The sequence below is a fragment of the Melanotaenia boesemani genome, chromosome 7, assembly GCF_017639745.1.
Source record: "Melanotaenia boesemani isolate fMelBoe1 chromosome 7, fMelBoe1.pri, whole genome shotgun sequence".
NCBI lineage: Eukaryota > Metazoa > Chordata > Actinopteri > Atheriniformes > Melanotaeniidae > Melanotaenia > Melanotaenia boesemani.
The window spans coordinates 8,647,084-8,662,042 of NC_055688.1; the positions used below are offsets into that span (position 1 = coordinate 8,647,084).

General features: G+C 36.8%; 1 protein-coding gene across 8 annotated transcripts in view; it reads left to right on the forward strand.

The window, feature by feature from the left end:
• shtn3 (shootin 3) overlaps nt 1-14,959 on the forward strand; it is a 44,073-nt gene continuing 29,114 nt past the window's right edge. For all 8 annotated transcript variants that reach the window (XM_041990889.1, XM_041990893.1, XM_041990894.1 and 5 more), the window contains exons 1-2: nt 1-242; nt 10,333-10,393. In XM_041990889.1, the coding sequence (XP_041846823.1) occupies nt 171-242; nt 10,333-10,393 (133 nt within the window). In that variant the 5' untranslated portion in view covers nt 1-170. The remainder of the gene's footprint in view (nt 243-10,332; nt 10,394-14,959) is intronic.

The following is a 14,959-nucleotide window of genomic DNA, read 5'->3' on the forward strand; positions in this document are numbered from 1 at the left end:
GGAGGATCCTGTCCGCCGGTGTTCCGGCAGCAGCTGCGCTCCATCCCATGTGTTTCACACCAAATTTAGACATGTGCTGCCAGACTAACAGCCCAGCGTAGATTTATTTCTTTTTAATGAGATTATTCGGTGTATAGAGTGACAGTCGTTGGGCTATTTTTTTCCTGGAAATGCTGCCCTGCTCTTCATCCGCGCAGATGGAGGGATGCGAGGAGGAGAGGGAGTCACACATGCAAACAGAGGTAAATCCGATTTTACAAAGAGAGAAAAAAAACTAACCATTTTCTTTCACCCCCGTGATATCGGGTTTTTATGCGTGTGAAGCGTGTTAATGTGTCATAAAGGTCCGTTAAAGCGACTCTGTGGCTTAGATGGGACATTTTACTCTAATTCACCGGTTTCTGCTGGAGGTTGTAGACATGAAAGAGCCGGACCCCTCCCTGAATTTGTCTCCCTTCTCGCCATTTAAACGAAGAGAGGATGAAGGTACAGGTTGAATTTCTATCACAGCTGCACTCATAGCTTCATTTGACGGATAAGTTTCAAGATTTATCTGTGGTTTCAGTCCCTGTGGTAGAGAGAAAGATACTGAATGCAAAGAGCCGGTAAGTCATGTTTTGGGATGTAATGTCTGACTACAGATATTAATAGACAGAAAGAGGCATGCTTCAGGTTTTAGATTTAGCTGGGATGCATATATGTACCTCAGGTGTATATATATATATATTTTATACAAACACACATAGACGTGTCTTTACTCAAATATTATTTTTGTTTATAACATTAATCATTATTTTCATTTAAAAAGAAACTGAAATGAGTAAACACAAAAGTTTTTTTTCTCATTTCATTAAACATAAAGTAATAATAATACTAATACATTTTATTAATTGGGTGCTTTCAGGATGTTCAAAGAAGCTTGACAGCAGGAGAAATAAAATGCAATACATTTAATAATAAAATCAACTAAATCAAAAATATTTAAAATTCGAAGGATACCTCCTAACTAAAAATCAGTGAAGATTATTGAATATATATATATATATATATATATATATATATATATATATATATATATATATATATATATTTAAACAATGTTAGGTCAGGCTAATCACGGATGTCTTTGGGGAGTGAGTTCCAGAGAGTAGGGGCAGCATTTGAAAGAGCTCGGTCCACCCAGGTTCTGTACTTGGTCATGAAGAGAATAGAAAGAAGGTTGGTGTGGTGATGAAGTCAAATAGGAGGGAGCCAGTTTATTGAGGGCTTTGAATGTGAGGAGAAGGATTTTGAATCGGATTTGTTATGGAACAGGAAGCCAGTGGAGTCTCTGGAGGACAGGGTGATGTGGTCACAGGAAGATGTGTGAAAGAGGAGGCGAGTGGTAGAGTTTTGAGTGTACTGAAGGTTGTTTTAAACACGATGAGCTGTACAGGATGCTATTGAAGAGGAGTCTAGAAGTGACAAAAGCATGGATGAGGATTTCAGCTGCAGAAAAAGGAAGAGATGGATGGATAAGGGTGGTGCTCTTTAAGTGGAGGAATGCTGCTCTGATGATTTGGTTAATGTGTTGCTCAAAGGAGAGGGTTCTGTCAAGGATGATACCAGTGTTGTGAATATAAGGGGAAGATGGGACAGAGGAGTTTTCAGTACAGACATTCTCTGTAGTTTTGGTGATGGATTTAGGGCCAAAAATAATCATGTCACTTTATTGAATTTGAGGTAGTTGGCTTGCATCCAGAATTTGATTTCAGTCAGAGAGCTGGTCAGTGTGGAATGAGTTGAGGGTTATGGATGTAGTAGATATGTAGAGATGAATGTCGTCAGTGTAGCAGAAAACATGGAGACCATGGTGATGGATGATATTTCCAAGGAGGAGTAATTGAAGTATGAACAGTAAAGGACCAAGCACAGAACCCTGGGGGACACCATGAGAGAGTGGGGCTATAGATGATGAGCAGTTGTTGATGTGGACAAATTGTTAACGATTTGTGAGATAAGACCAGTGATGTTTAGTGAGGATTCCAGATGGGAGTGGAGGATGGAATGATTAATGCGGCAGAGCGATACAAGGGAGTGACGATAGCCGGATGTCCAGAGTCAGCGGAGATAAAGACGTCATTCATCACAGGTTCTGTTGAGTGTTTTGTACAGAATCCAGACTGAAACTGTTCAAAAAGGTTGTTGAAGACGAGGTGGGTTTGGAGTTGGGAGAAGATAACATGTTCCAGAATTGTCCACAAGAAATGTAGATTGGAGATGAAAGGAAAATGAATCTTGTGATCAGGGTTGAGACCGGGCTTCTGAGAGTGACAGCAGACACTCTGAGGTCTGGTGGAACTGAGTGAGAAATAAATGATAGTGGGCAATAAGGGGAAAGTCAATATTTTAAGTACAAAGCAAATGTGAGCAAATTAATTAGACTATTTAATTAGATTATATTTCTCTAAAATCTCAAAAGCCATTAGAGGGCAGCAATACGGCAGTATGATACCATTGCTGCCTGATCTCAACACAAGAAGAAGAAGTGTATGTGCAGCTGCGGCGAGGACGTCTTTTTATGTAACTCTGTACTTTCTGCCCGGGATCAATTTAAAAGTTTTGTGATAAGTCTTTTTTTTTTTTTTAAATCAACTGTCATGTAAAATGTTTTCATTTCACATATATTAATCTGTGAAAAAAGGGGGTAATTTTGGACAAACCTGATTCTAAAGAGTTGTGAAAAAAGTTCTTGCTAGCTAGCTTTTGCTGCATGATGCTTGGGAAAAGCACAGGGAGGTTCTGTAGTGATGGCACTATATAATTTTACTTGTAGGGACATAGTATGTTTCTTTTTACAAATTAAAGTATTTTAAATAAAAGATAACTGAAGATTAATTTTCTCTTAACTCCTTATGCATATAAGGGTTTGCCACAGGCAAGGTGAGCCGTGGCTCTGAGGGTGGGTAGCGGTTCTTTCCTATGTACTTTTTTTTAACTTTTCTTCCTCACACTTGCAGTTCTGTCAGGTCATACACTATTTATTTTACCATTGACACTTGCAATAGGCAGCATCTCTTCTGTCATATAAGGTGTTGCTAAATCTGCACTGCTACCATATTAACGGTCATAACTACTGTATGAAGCAATGATACAACGTCTTCCCACTGTGTTTATAAGAAGTGTAAAACAGCACAAAGTCCCACAGAGGAAGTAATAGAACTTAATATTTTTAGAAGTAAATAATAATAATAATAATAATAATAATAATAATAACAATAATAGAAAAATAATACTAAATACTTTCGTATATCTGGAACATTGTGTTGGGAAACCCTGAGAAGAAGATGACTATTTCTCTTTTTATACATACACACATCATCTTATTTCAGCCATAGTTTAGGTGCAGCAGCATGGTACTTAATTGACACTATAGTTTGTATTCTGTGTTGGCACGTAAATACATATTATGGCATTAAAAGTTTGCCTTTATAAACAGACTTTAGCAATATGTGAAATTACATATTTGCCATATTTTCTTATTCTTTCAGTTGAGCATGCAAATGAATTTGGGATTGTGTAAAGTGTGCAGGGAAATCAGCTGGAGGTATAAGTTGCTACAATGTGTCTCCAACCATTTTTAAAGTATGTTTCAGATGTTTTGTACAAGTTCTGACATGAATGCCTGCATTGCCTTTGCACATAATCTGCCTTGCAAAAGAATTCACCCCCCTTGGCATTTTTTGTGTTTTGTTGCCTCACAACCTGGAATCGAAATGGATTGTTTGGAGATTAGAATGATTTTATGTACAGAACATATAAACATTAAATATGTAATTTTTTTATTGTTATTTTTATTGTGAAGCAAACAACAAATATGAGAAAATAACAAAAAACATCAATGCACATAACTAACTTCACCCCCTTCTAAAGTCAGTGCTTTGTAGAACCGCCTTTTGCTGAAAACACAGCTGCAAGTTGTTTTTGATAAGTCTCTATAAGCTTGCCACATCTTGCGTCTGGGACGTTTGCCCATTCCTCAAGGGGAAACTACTCCAGCTCCCTCAAGTTTGGTCTTTAAGTCTTTAAGTCATACACCCAAAACTCACATATGTAAAGTCCTCTGAGTTATCTAACTTTCATGCTAGTTGTGCACATGTCACACGGTGTTAAATTAAAGCAAAAATGTAAGTAACTCAAATGAACATTCAATGACACAAAACGGCACATTTTAAAACATGTGCATTTAACAATTAAAATTCATTTCACACTAATAAAAACAGAACCTAATCTCCATATTTTAGATGATGAATCCACAAAAAAAGGTTTATCTACAGTGATGTGTCATTTAGTTAGCATTGCATTACTATTAGCTCACTGAGGATATTGACGTTGGAAAAAGTTCTGTCATCTGGGCTTATTTTGTGACGTCATCTAAGTGTGAAAATTATATTAAATGACATGACACCTTTCAGTGGCATGGATTTCTGTTAGCTATAGTACGTCACACAATACACACTAAAAATAGTTGTTTGCAAAGCTCATTAAATGCTTGTTTTTGAGGCCTTGCTCTTTTTTCTAACCACACCTCTTAAGTTTTTATTCTATATCACCACTTCATTTGGTAGTGCTGTAAACATATCCCACGCAAATAGTTCTACAAAGTCAGCTGTGAGGAGGTCACTTTTTGTTTAAATGGTCAGACTAAAATTTGGTAAAGCAATATACTAATTAAATATGACAATTGCAGACTTTACATCATTTTTTTTATTGCAACTGAATATGCAATGCCTTCAATTTCACCTGTGGGATTAAGATTGCGTTGTAACATTTATCTAATGAAACTGGTACCTGACCTTTGCATCTTTTTACTAAACAAGTTCAATGATCTGGAAAAATCTATAGCCTTGATGAGTGCTTTCATAAACATAATTGTAAAAAATGACTTTTCAATATTTTGTTTTCTTTTTAACATACATTTTCATTTCTTATTGCATAAAAGTTTAAATAAAAGTTTGGTCAAAGGCAACTTTTTACATGGAATGTGTGTAGTAATATTGGATGGAGACTTCACATGTAATAAAAATCCATAAAGTCAACCATTTTTTGCCTGTTTTTTTATTTAGTTTTTGTAGCTGTGGACAGGCAGGACTTAAGTGTGCTTAAGGGTCTTTCTAAAATAGAGGCTAATTTTGGCCAAAATATCCTAGAGTCACAAAATATTCTAAAACAAAACACAGTGTGACAGTGGTTATGCAAAATGAATATTATGAGGCACAAAACAGCCATAAAAGATGTAAAATGGTAACAAAGTTAATCCAAATTGTAAAAAGCACCAGTTCTCTTTAGCAATCATGAGACACTTCATGTGTAAGATACAGAAGTGGGAAACAATAATAACTCAAATATAGGCAATTAATGTGGCCACATTGTTAGCCTCACTAGTAATTATGTTGGATGTGGTAAATCAGCTCAACTTCCATGGTGAGCAAAGCATTCAGTTGCTCTGCTCCCCAATAATTGAACTGACTTCCCCCTGACATCTGCAATATGACCTCACTCCCACTCCTCAGATCCAAACTCAAGACTCTTCTTTTCACACTCTGCTACTTTCTGTGATCCTCTGGCACTTTTATTTTTTTCTCTTGTTCCTTTAACTTATTGTATTTTACTGTATTTTATGTAATTTTATTTATCTCTTTTTGTAAGGTGACCTTGAGTGTCATGAAAGGCTTGCTTTCCTGTTTCCTTCACTGGAAAAAACAAAGCCTTTCAATTATTCAAATTATCCAGTAAGTGGTATTTTTATATCAGATATTTAGTGGTTTGTAAAGCTAAAATACAAATAAAAGTAATCTTGATAGCTAAATATTCAGTCACGATTGAGAGACAACACACACTTACATTAGCCCTGCTAACAGTTGCTAACTAACAAAAACTGCTCATTTGGGGCTCATTTGTATTAATTTAATCACAATTAGATGACTAAACACCCTCTTTAATTATGTTGGATTTTAAATAGTTAATTTTTTGTATTTCTGTATTGTATTTTGTGTTTTTTTTTTGCACCGTGTTGTGTGTAATTTTGGCTGTTTTATGTTTCAGAAATGTGTTGTTCAACAGTTTGTGTGTGGTTAAGCTACCTTTAACTCACGTGTTGGAACATGAAAATCCTTATAGAAAAAAAATAAGCAGATTTAAACAATTATGGGTTATTTTGGGCTTACAACCTGGTACATTTCTATTTGTTGATTCAACCTCTTGTTTTCCTTGATCGCATGACTGAGGCAGAAATTATGGCTTTCAGCAACATTTTACAGTTTTCTTTCTTCCGTGAAAAGACAATTAGCCACTGTTTTAGCAAAAACAGTAACTTGTGGTTGAAAGGTCCAACACTGTCATTTACTGAATGTTTAAGGGCTAAAAACATATTGTGCACACTGTATTTTTAGCAAATGACCAAGGTATTGCTTTATTGGTATTATTATTTTGCAGCTTGGAAAGCATCAGCATTACATGCCTGCTTGAAGATCTGATAAGTGGGAGGATTGTTGTATGTTTTATATATTAAAGAACAAAGTGTAGTTCTCACCGGGCAGCCTCAATGTCTTACTGTGTGCCGGTGAACCCGCCGTCCTCGCTGTGCTCCTCAGGGAAATCTAAACTGACAGAGTGAGACTGCAGGTAGAGCTGAGCAGAACTGGGCCAAGAGTTTCCTGCAGCTGCAAGAAAGAGTGCAGTGAGTGCTGAAAGTCCTTTTCATCAGCTTATACCGGCTTAGTTTTGCTGCACTTTTACTGTTTCAGAAACTTGAATTTGAATGAACATGCGAGTGCAAGCTACAGCTTGCTTGCATGGAAAACAATATCAAATTCAAACATTTTTTCATGAAACATTTTTCATGCTTTTGATTATTTTTGTTGCCCAGTTTTTGCTCAAAGCAGTCAGCTTCTTAAAATCTGTTTTTTTGTCAGTCTTCATTCAGATAGTCATTTGTATCAATGCACATATATGTTATTGTGTGAAGATCTGACTTTAGGATCGCATGTCAGTCAGGTAGGCTTTACAAATGCAGCTACTCAGACCAAAGCTAATATGTTATTTGGATTCTCCATGGACTCATAAAGTCAGAAGTTTATCACTTGGAATTTGTCATCTAATAGCAGTATGACTTATTTGTTCTTGTTGGTCTAATTCTGGAGCTGCTATTGGATTGGTCTGTTGGTGGGATGTATTTACCATTGACTGATCACCACCTGACCACAAGCCCCTGATAAATACAGCATAGTCACTGTGGGACTCTTTGCTGACAGCCCAAATGAATCATGGCACAGCTGATGAGCCTGTGGCAAATACTAAAATCCCACTGACTCTATTTCTCATTTAACAGTGTTTTAATGAAACTTGTTTAACTTCATAGCAGTGCTAAAGAAGATTAAAACAATGCTCTGCCATGGGTCTGAGCTTGATGAACTGTCGCTGGTCTGCAGCATCCGCAGTGCTTGTTTTTTCCCCCTCACTGCAATGGACCTGAAAACAAGCTTGGAGATACGAGTGCTCTCTGGAGGTCATTTGAACCCAAAGGGACAATTTTCTTTGTCTGCACTGTTGTTTTTACTACGCAGGAGGTCACTGAATTCTTTACGAGTTCCAATTACCATTTGAAATGAAGCATGTGGAGAGCTCAGGAGCGCTGCAGATGTCCCACTATTGACTGTGGTCACTCAGTTTCATTCTGCATCTGTCCTGCAAAGAAGAAGAGGCGCTTACTTGAATTCTGGTCATAAACAAGAGGATGACGTTCACTTGTTAAGCTGACATTGGATGAGTGATTGCAGTCACATATTCAAGTTGAGGTTGGGCATCAGCAGAAGAGATTAGTCTAGTGAAGGATAACCAGCCCACTTTTATAAAACTGCATCTTGTGATTTAAAGCATAGGACTCCACTGTCATCCTAATCTATTTTGAAAGCACATTACAAGGTTTTTGAGTTTCTTGGGGAAGCAAGCTACATCTAGAAAGACTTTTTTTTTTTAAACAGACTAGAATTACTAAGAATAATGAACTCATTGACATGTTCAAGAAACCAGTTGGAGATAATTTGAGCTTTGTGACATGGTGCATTATCCTGCTGGAAGTAGCCATCAGGATGGACATGGTCAGCAACAATACTCAGGCTGTGGTGGTTAAACCACGCCAAGTTGATACAGGCCAATAAAATATCCCCTACATTACACTATTCACAGCAGCAGCCTGAATCACTGATACAAGGTAGGATTGGACATGTTTTCATGTTGTTTCTACCATCTATCATGTGATTGAATGATTAAATACTGTATTTGTGTTTACAAGGAGTTATATATTCTAAGATGGTCAATTCTCAGCAGTAGAACAGAGATTTCATCCCACAAAGTCAAGTTAATAATGGTTATAAATCTACTGGGAGTGGACATAAACATTTGACAATAATTCCAATGATTTGTCTGTTAGTTATTATTTAAGAAATATTTATCTTAAATTCTTCTTGCAGTATTTCCTTTTAATGTGTGGTTATTTGGGTCACGTATTCATCTCTGCTTGTGTCCATGTTATCTTTTTGAGGTACCCTAAAGTTGCCCTAGCTTACATTTAGAAAGTACTTATTAATTAAATTTAAAATTAGTAAAGCTTAATCTTAAAGCAGCACCATAAACTAAGCTTTTAATGTTTGCTGAGCTAAAAAACTTGCAGCTTGGAGACCTGCACTACCAATGAAGTTATTTGGGCAGCATGCCGTTAGGTGTGTGATATATAACCACCTCGTTCCCTGGAATGGCTCTGAACAGAGAATAAGGGCAACCAGCTGCTTTTTAGATGCAAAAGCTGCTGATTTTAAAGTCTGAATGATGCCTTAGATCATATATGATTGGATACAACCAGAATTAAACATTATATATGAGAAAATGCACAATTAAGATATGACTTTGGCTCGATGGAAGATAAAATTAGGTTTCAGTTTTGACTATCTGAACTTTTTCAAAGTTTCATCATTTATCCAGACTAGTTCTGATTACAGCCAGCAACTTTGTTCCGGTTCATTTCATTGTTGACTGCAGCTGTTATTGGATTCACTGGGTTTTATTTCTCCAACATCCAAACTTCTACACTGCTGCCTCTAAATATAGAGCACAAAGGCATGCATCAGATCCTGAGAATGAGAAAACAAGCGGTTCTTCTTGTCGGGCAGCATCAAGTCAGCAGAATCTGACTGAGTCAGTCTGTTATCAGTTGTGATGGGCTGTTGGTTTTCTTACTGAGGCAGAGGGCTGCATAGCCCTCAGAAGGGAGGAGGATTTGGAAAAATGAATTCTGCTTGTTCTGCATCTTAGTCTTTGTCTAGATAGGAAAACAAACTGAAATTTTGCTGTTGTGGATGTTCACCCTGTTGTTTCTTTTCCACCTTGAGTTATGTTTCTAGTTAGAACAACTGCTTTATATATGTATGTATATATATATATATTTATATATATATGATTTTCTTTCAGGATTGTCCTACATTTTCCTGCATACATCTTTCCTCTGTCCTGACTAGTCTCTGAGCCCCTGTTGTGGAATAACATCCCAACCAAATAAAGCTGCCATCACTGTGTTTGACTGTAGAGATTGTGTTAATGTGATGAGCAGATCCTGGTTTCCTCTTCATCAGCTGTTGTCAATTGTTAAGTCTTGTTTATTGGAAACGGAGGATTTTGTGGTTACTGTGTGGATTTTAGTGAGGAATGTCTTCTATCTGCCTTCTCGATCACAGCTGGACTGCTACACAGTTGGTTACCTCATCTCCACATAGCAGTTCTGTTTAAAACCTTCACCTAAAGTAACATGTTAAACTTTTTTTTTTTCTGAAGCTCGACTTCACCCAATGAACAAGCTGACTGAAGCCTTTCCTGTTGCAGCAACTCTTAATTGTGTTCCCGTTGGCACTGAGCTAAGCTGGAGCTGATTACAACTTGCACCTACGACAGGGTCATTTAACCCTTTCACACTTCACTCAAGAGCCAGATGTTTGAGCAGTAAGACCGGCTGCTGTGTCTGCTCAAAGCTTTTCATTTCTAATGACTTAGCTTTGGTTCTAGACATCATTTTTATAATTTCCTCAGTTTCTCAGTGTATGGCACCCATACACTTTCCTCTTTAAAGTAATGATCTGTTGGCACGATTGTGTATTTAAGTTGTACTTGTCAGTTTTTAGCATCTAACAGTGTGAACAGTGTTGGTGTCAGACTCACCGAGCATCAGTGTAACTGTATCTGCTGGTATCAGTGACCTGTTGAGGAACATACTCTAACGCTTTGACCTGCTGTCTGCTCCCGCAGTGCAACAGACTGACGGAGGAGAGGGACGAGGCCCAGAGACAACTCAAGCATATCAAGAGAGGTGAGTCCTGCTTATTTCCCTCTCTGACTCCTCCATCAACGCAGTCGATTACATTTGCAGCAGAAAGAAGATTTATTTGGACTTATTGGATCCATCACCAGACTTCCAGTAACTATTCTTCGCTCTTATCTTTCAAGTGGTCTTACTTATTTACCTGTTAAAATACTTCTAACTGAAATTGTCCTTTAAAAGAGACATTTTTATTATCTTTAAAGACACATTCACTCCAAAGCAGACAGACACATCATCGTCTTTACAACCTAAAATCCAACACCTTCATTTCCTCCCCCCATCTCACCCCTCACACCTGCCCTTCTCACCTCTGATGTGTGACATCACCGACACCTATTCTTCTGAATGGGTGTGTTTAAGCGAGAAGAGGAGGGCAGGGTTTCTTTGTTTCTATGGCAACTACCAGGTTAGATTGCTAAGTGCAGCAGAGCGTTTGTGTTTAGTAGAGTTTAACCTCAGACAAGAGCACAAACTAGGCTGATTGCACAGCAGCTCCGGTCACCATGACTATTCACAGAGGTAAGATGGCTAATGGGTTGCATCAGATATTAGCAGACATAGAATGTAGTCAGATGTTCGGGACAGCCAGCCTGTCTAAAATACGTTTTATTCTACAGAGGACATAAACAAAATATTAAGTCATAATAGTTGTAAATATTTATAATCTACCTGGCTGTTAAAGGAGAAATAATTCTTTCCACCATCTGCTAAGCTTTCAGCTAGCTTCTAACAGTAATAATAGTAGGAAGTAGTTATTTAGACACCTCAGAAAAAAAATTATTGCTGCCAGTACATACAGATGTAAACTATTTCCTCTATCTTTATATTTCTTATCTTTTCCGTATTGGTGGAAACTTTCCAGTGGAGTCAGTAAATTCTGTGGTTGAGTGAGCCGTTATTGTTCCCAAGGTAACCAGAGAACCAGATAGTCTCCATCTGGAGCTTCACCTCAGTGTGACATTTCAGATGCTTTCTAAAAACTGCTCCCCAACTGGCTGGAAAGAAGGAAAACCGCCTCTACAATTACAACAACTCCACCCTAATCTACTTATTTGATTGACTGCAATGTTTGTTTGTTTGTTGGTTTTTAATAAGCACCATTAGGTTTATTTTATGGGTTTGGGTTTATAACTAATTACTGTCTGAAGGTCCAGTTTAAGACATAAGTTTTATTTACAACTGACCTTATTTGTTTTAAAGTAGATAAATTCCAGTTGCCTAAATTAAGCCATCTTTCCCATATTAGACACCTGAGAATCGAATGATCTATGAAGCATTTCACTGGAAAAACATGTGAAATTGTGAAATAATACTGGGGGAAAAATCACTAAACAATAAACCAGTCTTCAACAATCTTTTTTTTAATTATGCTAAATTTATATAAAAAATCATTTGATAGTTAGCTGCTACAGAAGTACACCAAAATCAGAGACATGAAGCCTGGATGAACTTGTTTGTTTGTTTGATATGTTTATTGCTGCCTGGTACCTGAAAAATAACCTTAGTTCTTAACATTTTTATGCCTCTAATGGTTGTTAATTTCACCTCCTCTAGAAATGACTCCTTTTAAAATTGCTGATTGTGGATTTTCAGGAATTGATTGATCAACCAAATCCTTCAGCTGTTTAGCCTGGACGAGTCCCAGGATCTTAGGACAGGACTTCTATACCAGCAACATCACAACCCAGAAGCAGAACTTTAAATTACTGCATGTTGTAGCTTATAAAATCTGTTTCAGCTGATGTGTTTGTGCTCAAGTAAAGAGTATGGCTCAGGAAATAAGGATGTAGGTCTGAAATGACTAATTAGATGGATTGTTTCATTCTCGGTCTTCTGAGAATGAATCTGATTAATTTTGTGGAAGTCCAGACTTTCTGTGCCACTGCAAAGAAGATGTTTCCTTGTTTTGATGTTTTGACATTTGATGGAGACATTTGATTGTTTTTCTTGATCCCCAGAGGATGAAATACAATCCTACTGACTTTATCTCCAGCACCACCAACAGCTCAGACTTTTTACCAACGCTTATGAGATGGAGAAATGAGGTTATGTTGTGTTCACTTACTGGATGAATTGTGGAAAATTTGTAGGTTTATTCAACGGTTAAAGGATGCAGAGCTGTTGTTTTTTTGTTTGTTTTTTTTTTGTTTGTTTTTTTTGGTAGAATGAATTCAGTATATAATGATGACAAAGTTCATATATATACAGACCAAACTCTAAGACAAAGCAAGTTTATTTGTTTAGCACATTTCATTTACAAGATAATTCAAAGTGCTTAACATAAAACATTAAAAGCCTGGTGGTGGTGCAAAGAAAGCATCAAAAAATAGTGAAAGCAGCAACAAAAAGCAAAAATCACAATGAAATCATATTAAAATCCTAAATTACATTAAAATAATTAAAAGCCAGATCAGCTAAAAGTTAGTGTGCAGATTTCATACATAGGTGCATGAGAAAAGAAATGTTTTTAACCTGGATTTAAAAATGTCTACATTTGGGGAAAGTTTAATCTCCACTGGCAGTTTGTTCCACTTGTTTGCAGCATAACAGCTAAATGCTGCTTCTCCATGTTTAGTCTGGACTCTGGTCTGGACTAGTTGACCAGAGTCTTTGGATCTAAGAGCTCTGCTAGGTTTATATTCTCTGAACATATCACAGATGTATTCTGGGTCTAAACCGTTCTGGGATTTGTAAATGATCAGAAGAATTTTATAATCTATTCTGTGACTGACTGGAAGCCAGTGTTTTATGGTTTGATGTGTTCAGATCTCTTAGTCCTGGTTAAAACTCCAGCAGAGTTTTGGATGATCTAGAGGTGTTTAAAGCTCTTTTTAGGAAGTCCTGTTAAAAGACCATTACAGTAATCCAGCCTACTGAAGATGGATGCATGGATGAGTTTCTCTTGGTCTTTCTGGGAGACTAAACTTTTAATTCTGTTGATGTTTCTGAGCTGGTAAAAAGCTTCTTAGTGACAGCTTTGATGTGGCTGCTGAAAGTCAGGTCTGACTTGATCAACCCTAAATCCAATGACTGGCTGAAACTAAGGCTGAGATCTTCGATGCACTCAGCAGAAATACTGATCCACTTTTTCATGGCGAGTCTCGTCACTTCATGCCCCCACTCTTTCATTCATGCACTCATTTATTCATTCACCGTACTCCCCCCAGAGAGAGCAGCGGTCGCTCTTGTCATGTTATTTCCATGAATTATTAAAAGCTCCAGACATGAATTATTCAACAGCAGAAGATGAGTGTGTGTTCGGGGGGGTGGGGGGGTTTACTGCTCCTGCCCGCCTATTTGTGCTCCTTCATAGAGCCCCTCCACCTGCTACTTATCTGATGGCCATATTTTAATGGCTTTAATGAGGGAGGGGTTTACTGGCAGGCAGGTACTTGATTTCAGGCTGGTTTGAATCACAAAGGCCACTCGGAGGGACTCCAGCAGAGATTAAGTGGGAAAAAAAGTGAGAAAACTTCACCTTTTTATCACCCTACAATATTATTTTTTTCATATATATATATATATATATATATATAAGTGGGTGTGAGTGTGTGGGTTAAAAAATATATAAAACCTATATTTTTTACTAGTAAATCACAGACAATGCTGTTGCAATGTGCATGTATAAACAAAAACCTATTTAGATTTATCTTGATTATAAATTTATTAGAATCTTCTCTACTTTCTACTTTTTTTTTCCATTATTCTGATTTTGTTTATTGTGTTTTTTTTTTAATCTTCCTTTTTGAAATCTGGACTTTATAAATAAACAGACTAGCCAAGAAAAAATTATGCTTTCATTCAGTTACATTTTTAACCACCCAATTTGTCAAAAGAAAGAAAAAGAAACTGTAATGAATGATAATAGGTACAAAGATTAGACCATACTTTAGGTGGACAGTGATCACATGACCTTACACACTTTTACTGGTCATAAATAAGGTGATGGTTACATAGTTGTGGAGTTGTGGTTCCCCAGCTCATTTCTTTTTGACGCATCTCGTCCACAAACACACTTAGACTTTATTTTCTGTATGTGTATAAATCTAATTTTGAACAGCTCTGTGAAAACATGCACAGCTCTTTACTTTCCACTGGGAATAAATTATAGTGGGTGATATGTGAATAAATCGTGGGTTAACCTTTTGATGCATAGTGTCCCCTACAGAGGATACATATTTAAAGGCTGTTTTTAAATGTATGCATGGGTGTGGATTGTACATTAGCAACCTCATTGGACATTAGTGAGTCACCAATACTCTGCCACATATAAAGAATAAATATATTTAATATAGTATATATACACACATTGTAATTACCGAGTTTGCCTCAGTGATAAACAGGACAAGAAAATGATCCAAGTGTTTTTATAGAAAATTTATAATATATTAATATGACAAGATATTATTTTATAAATATTTTCATAGATAAAATAGAAAAATCAACAAACTGAGTAAAAGTTAAAATAAGATTAAAATATCTAAAAGCATCAATGTGCATGTCTGTAGAAGTAAAGTATTTTATTTTAAAAAATGTGGTACTGTTTTGTAATAA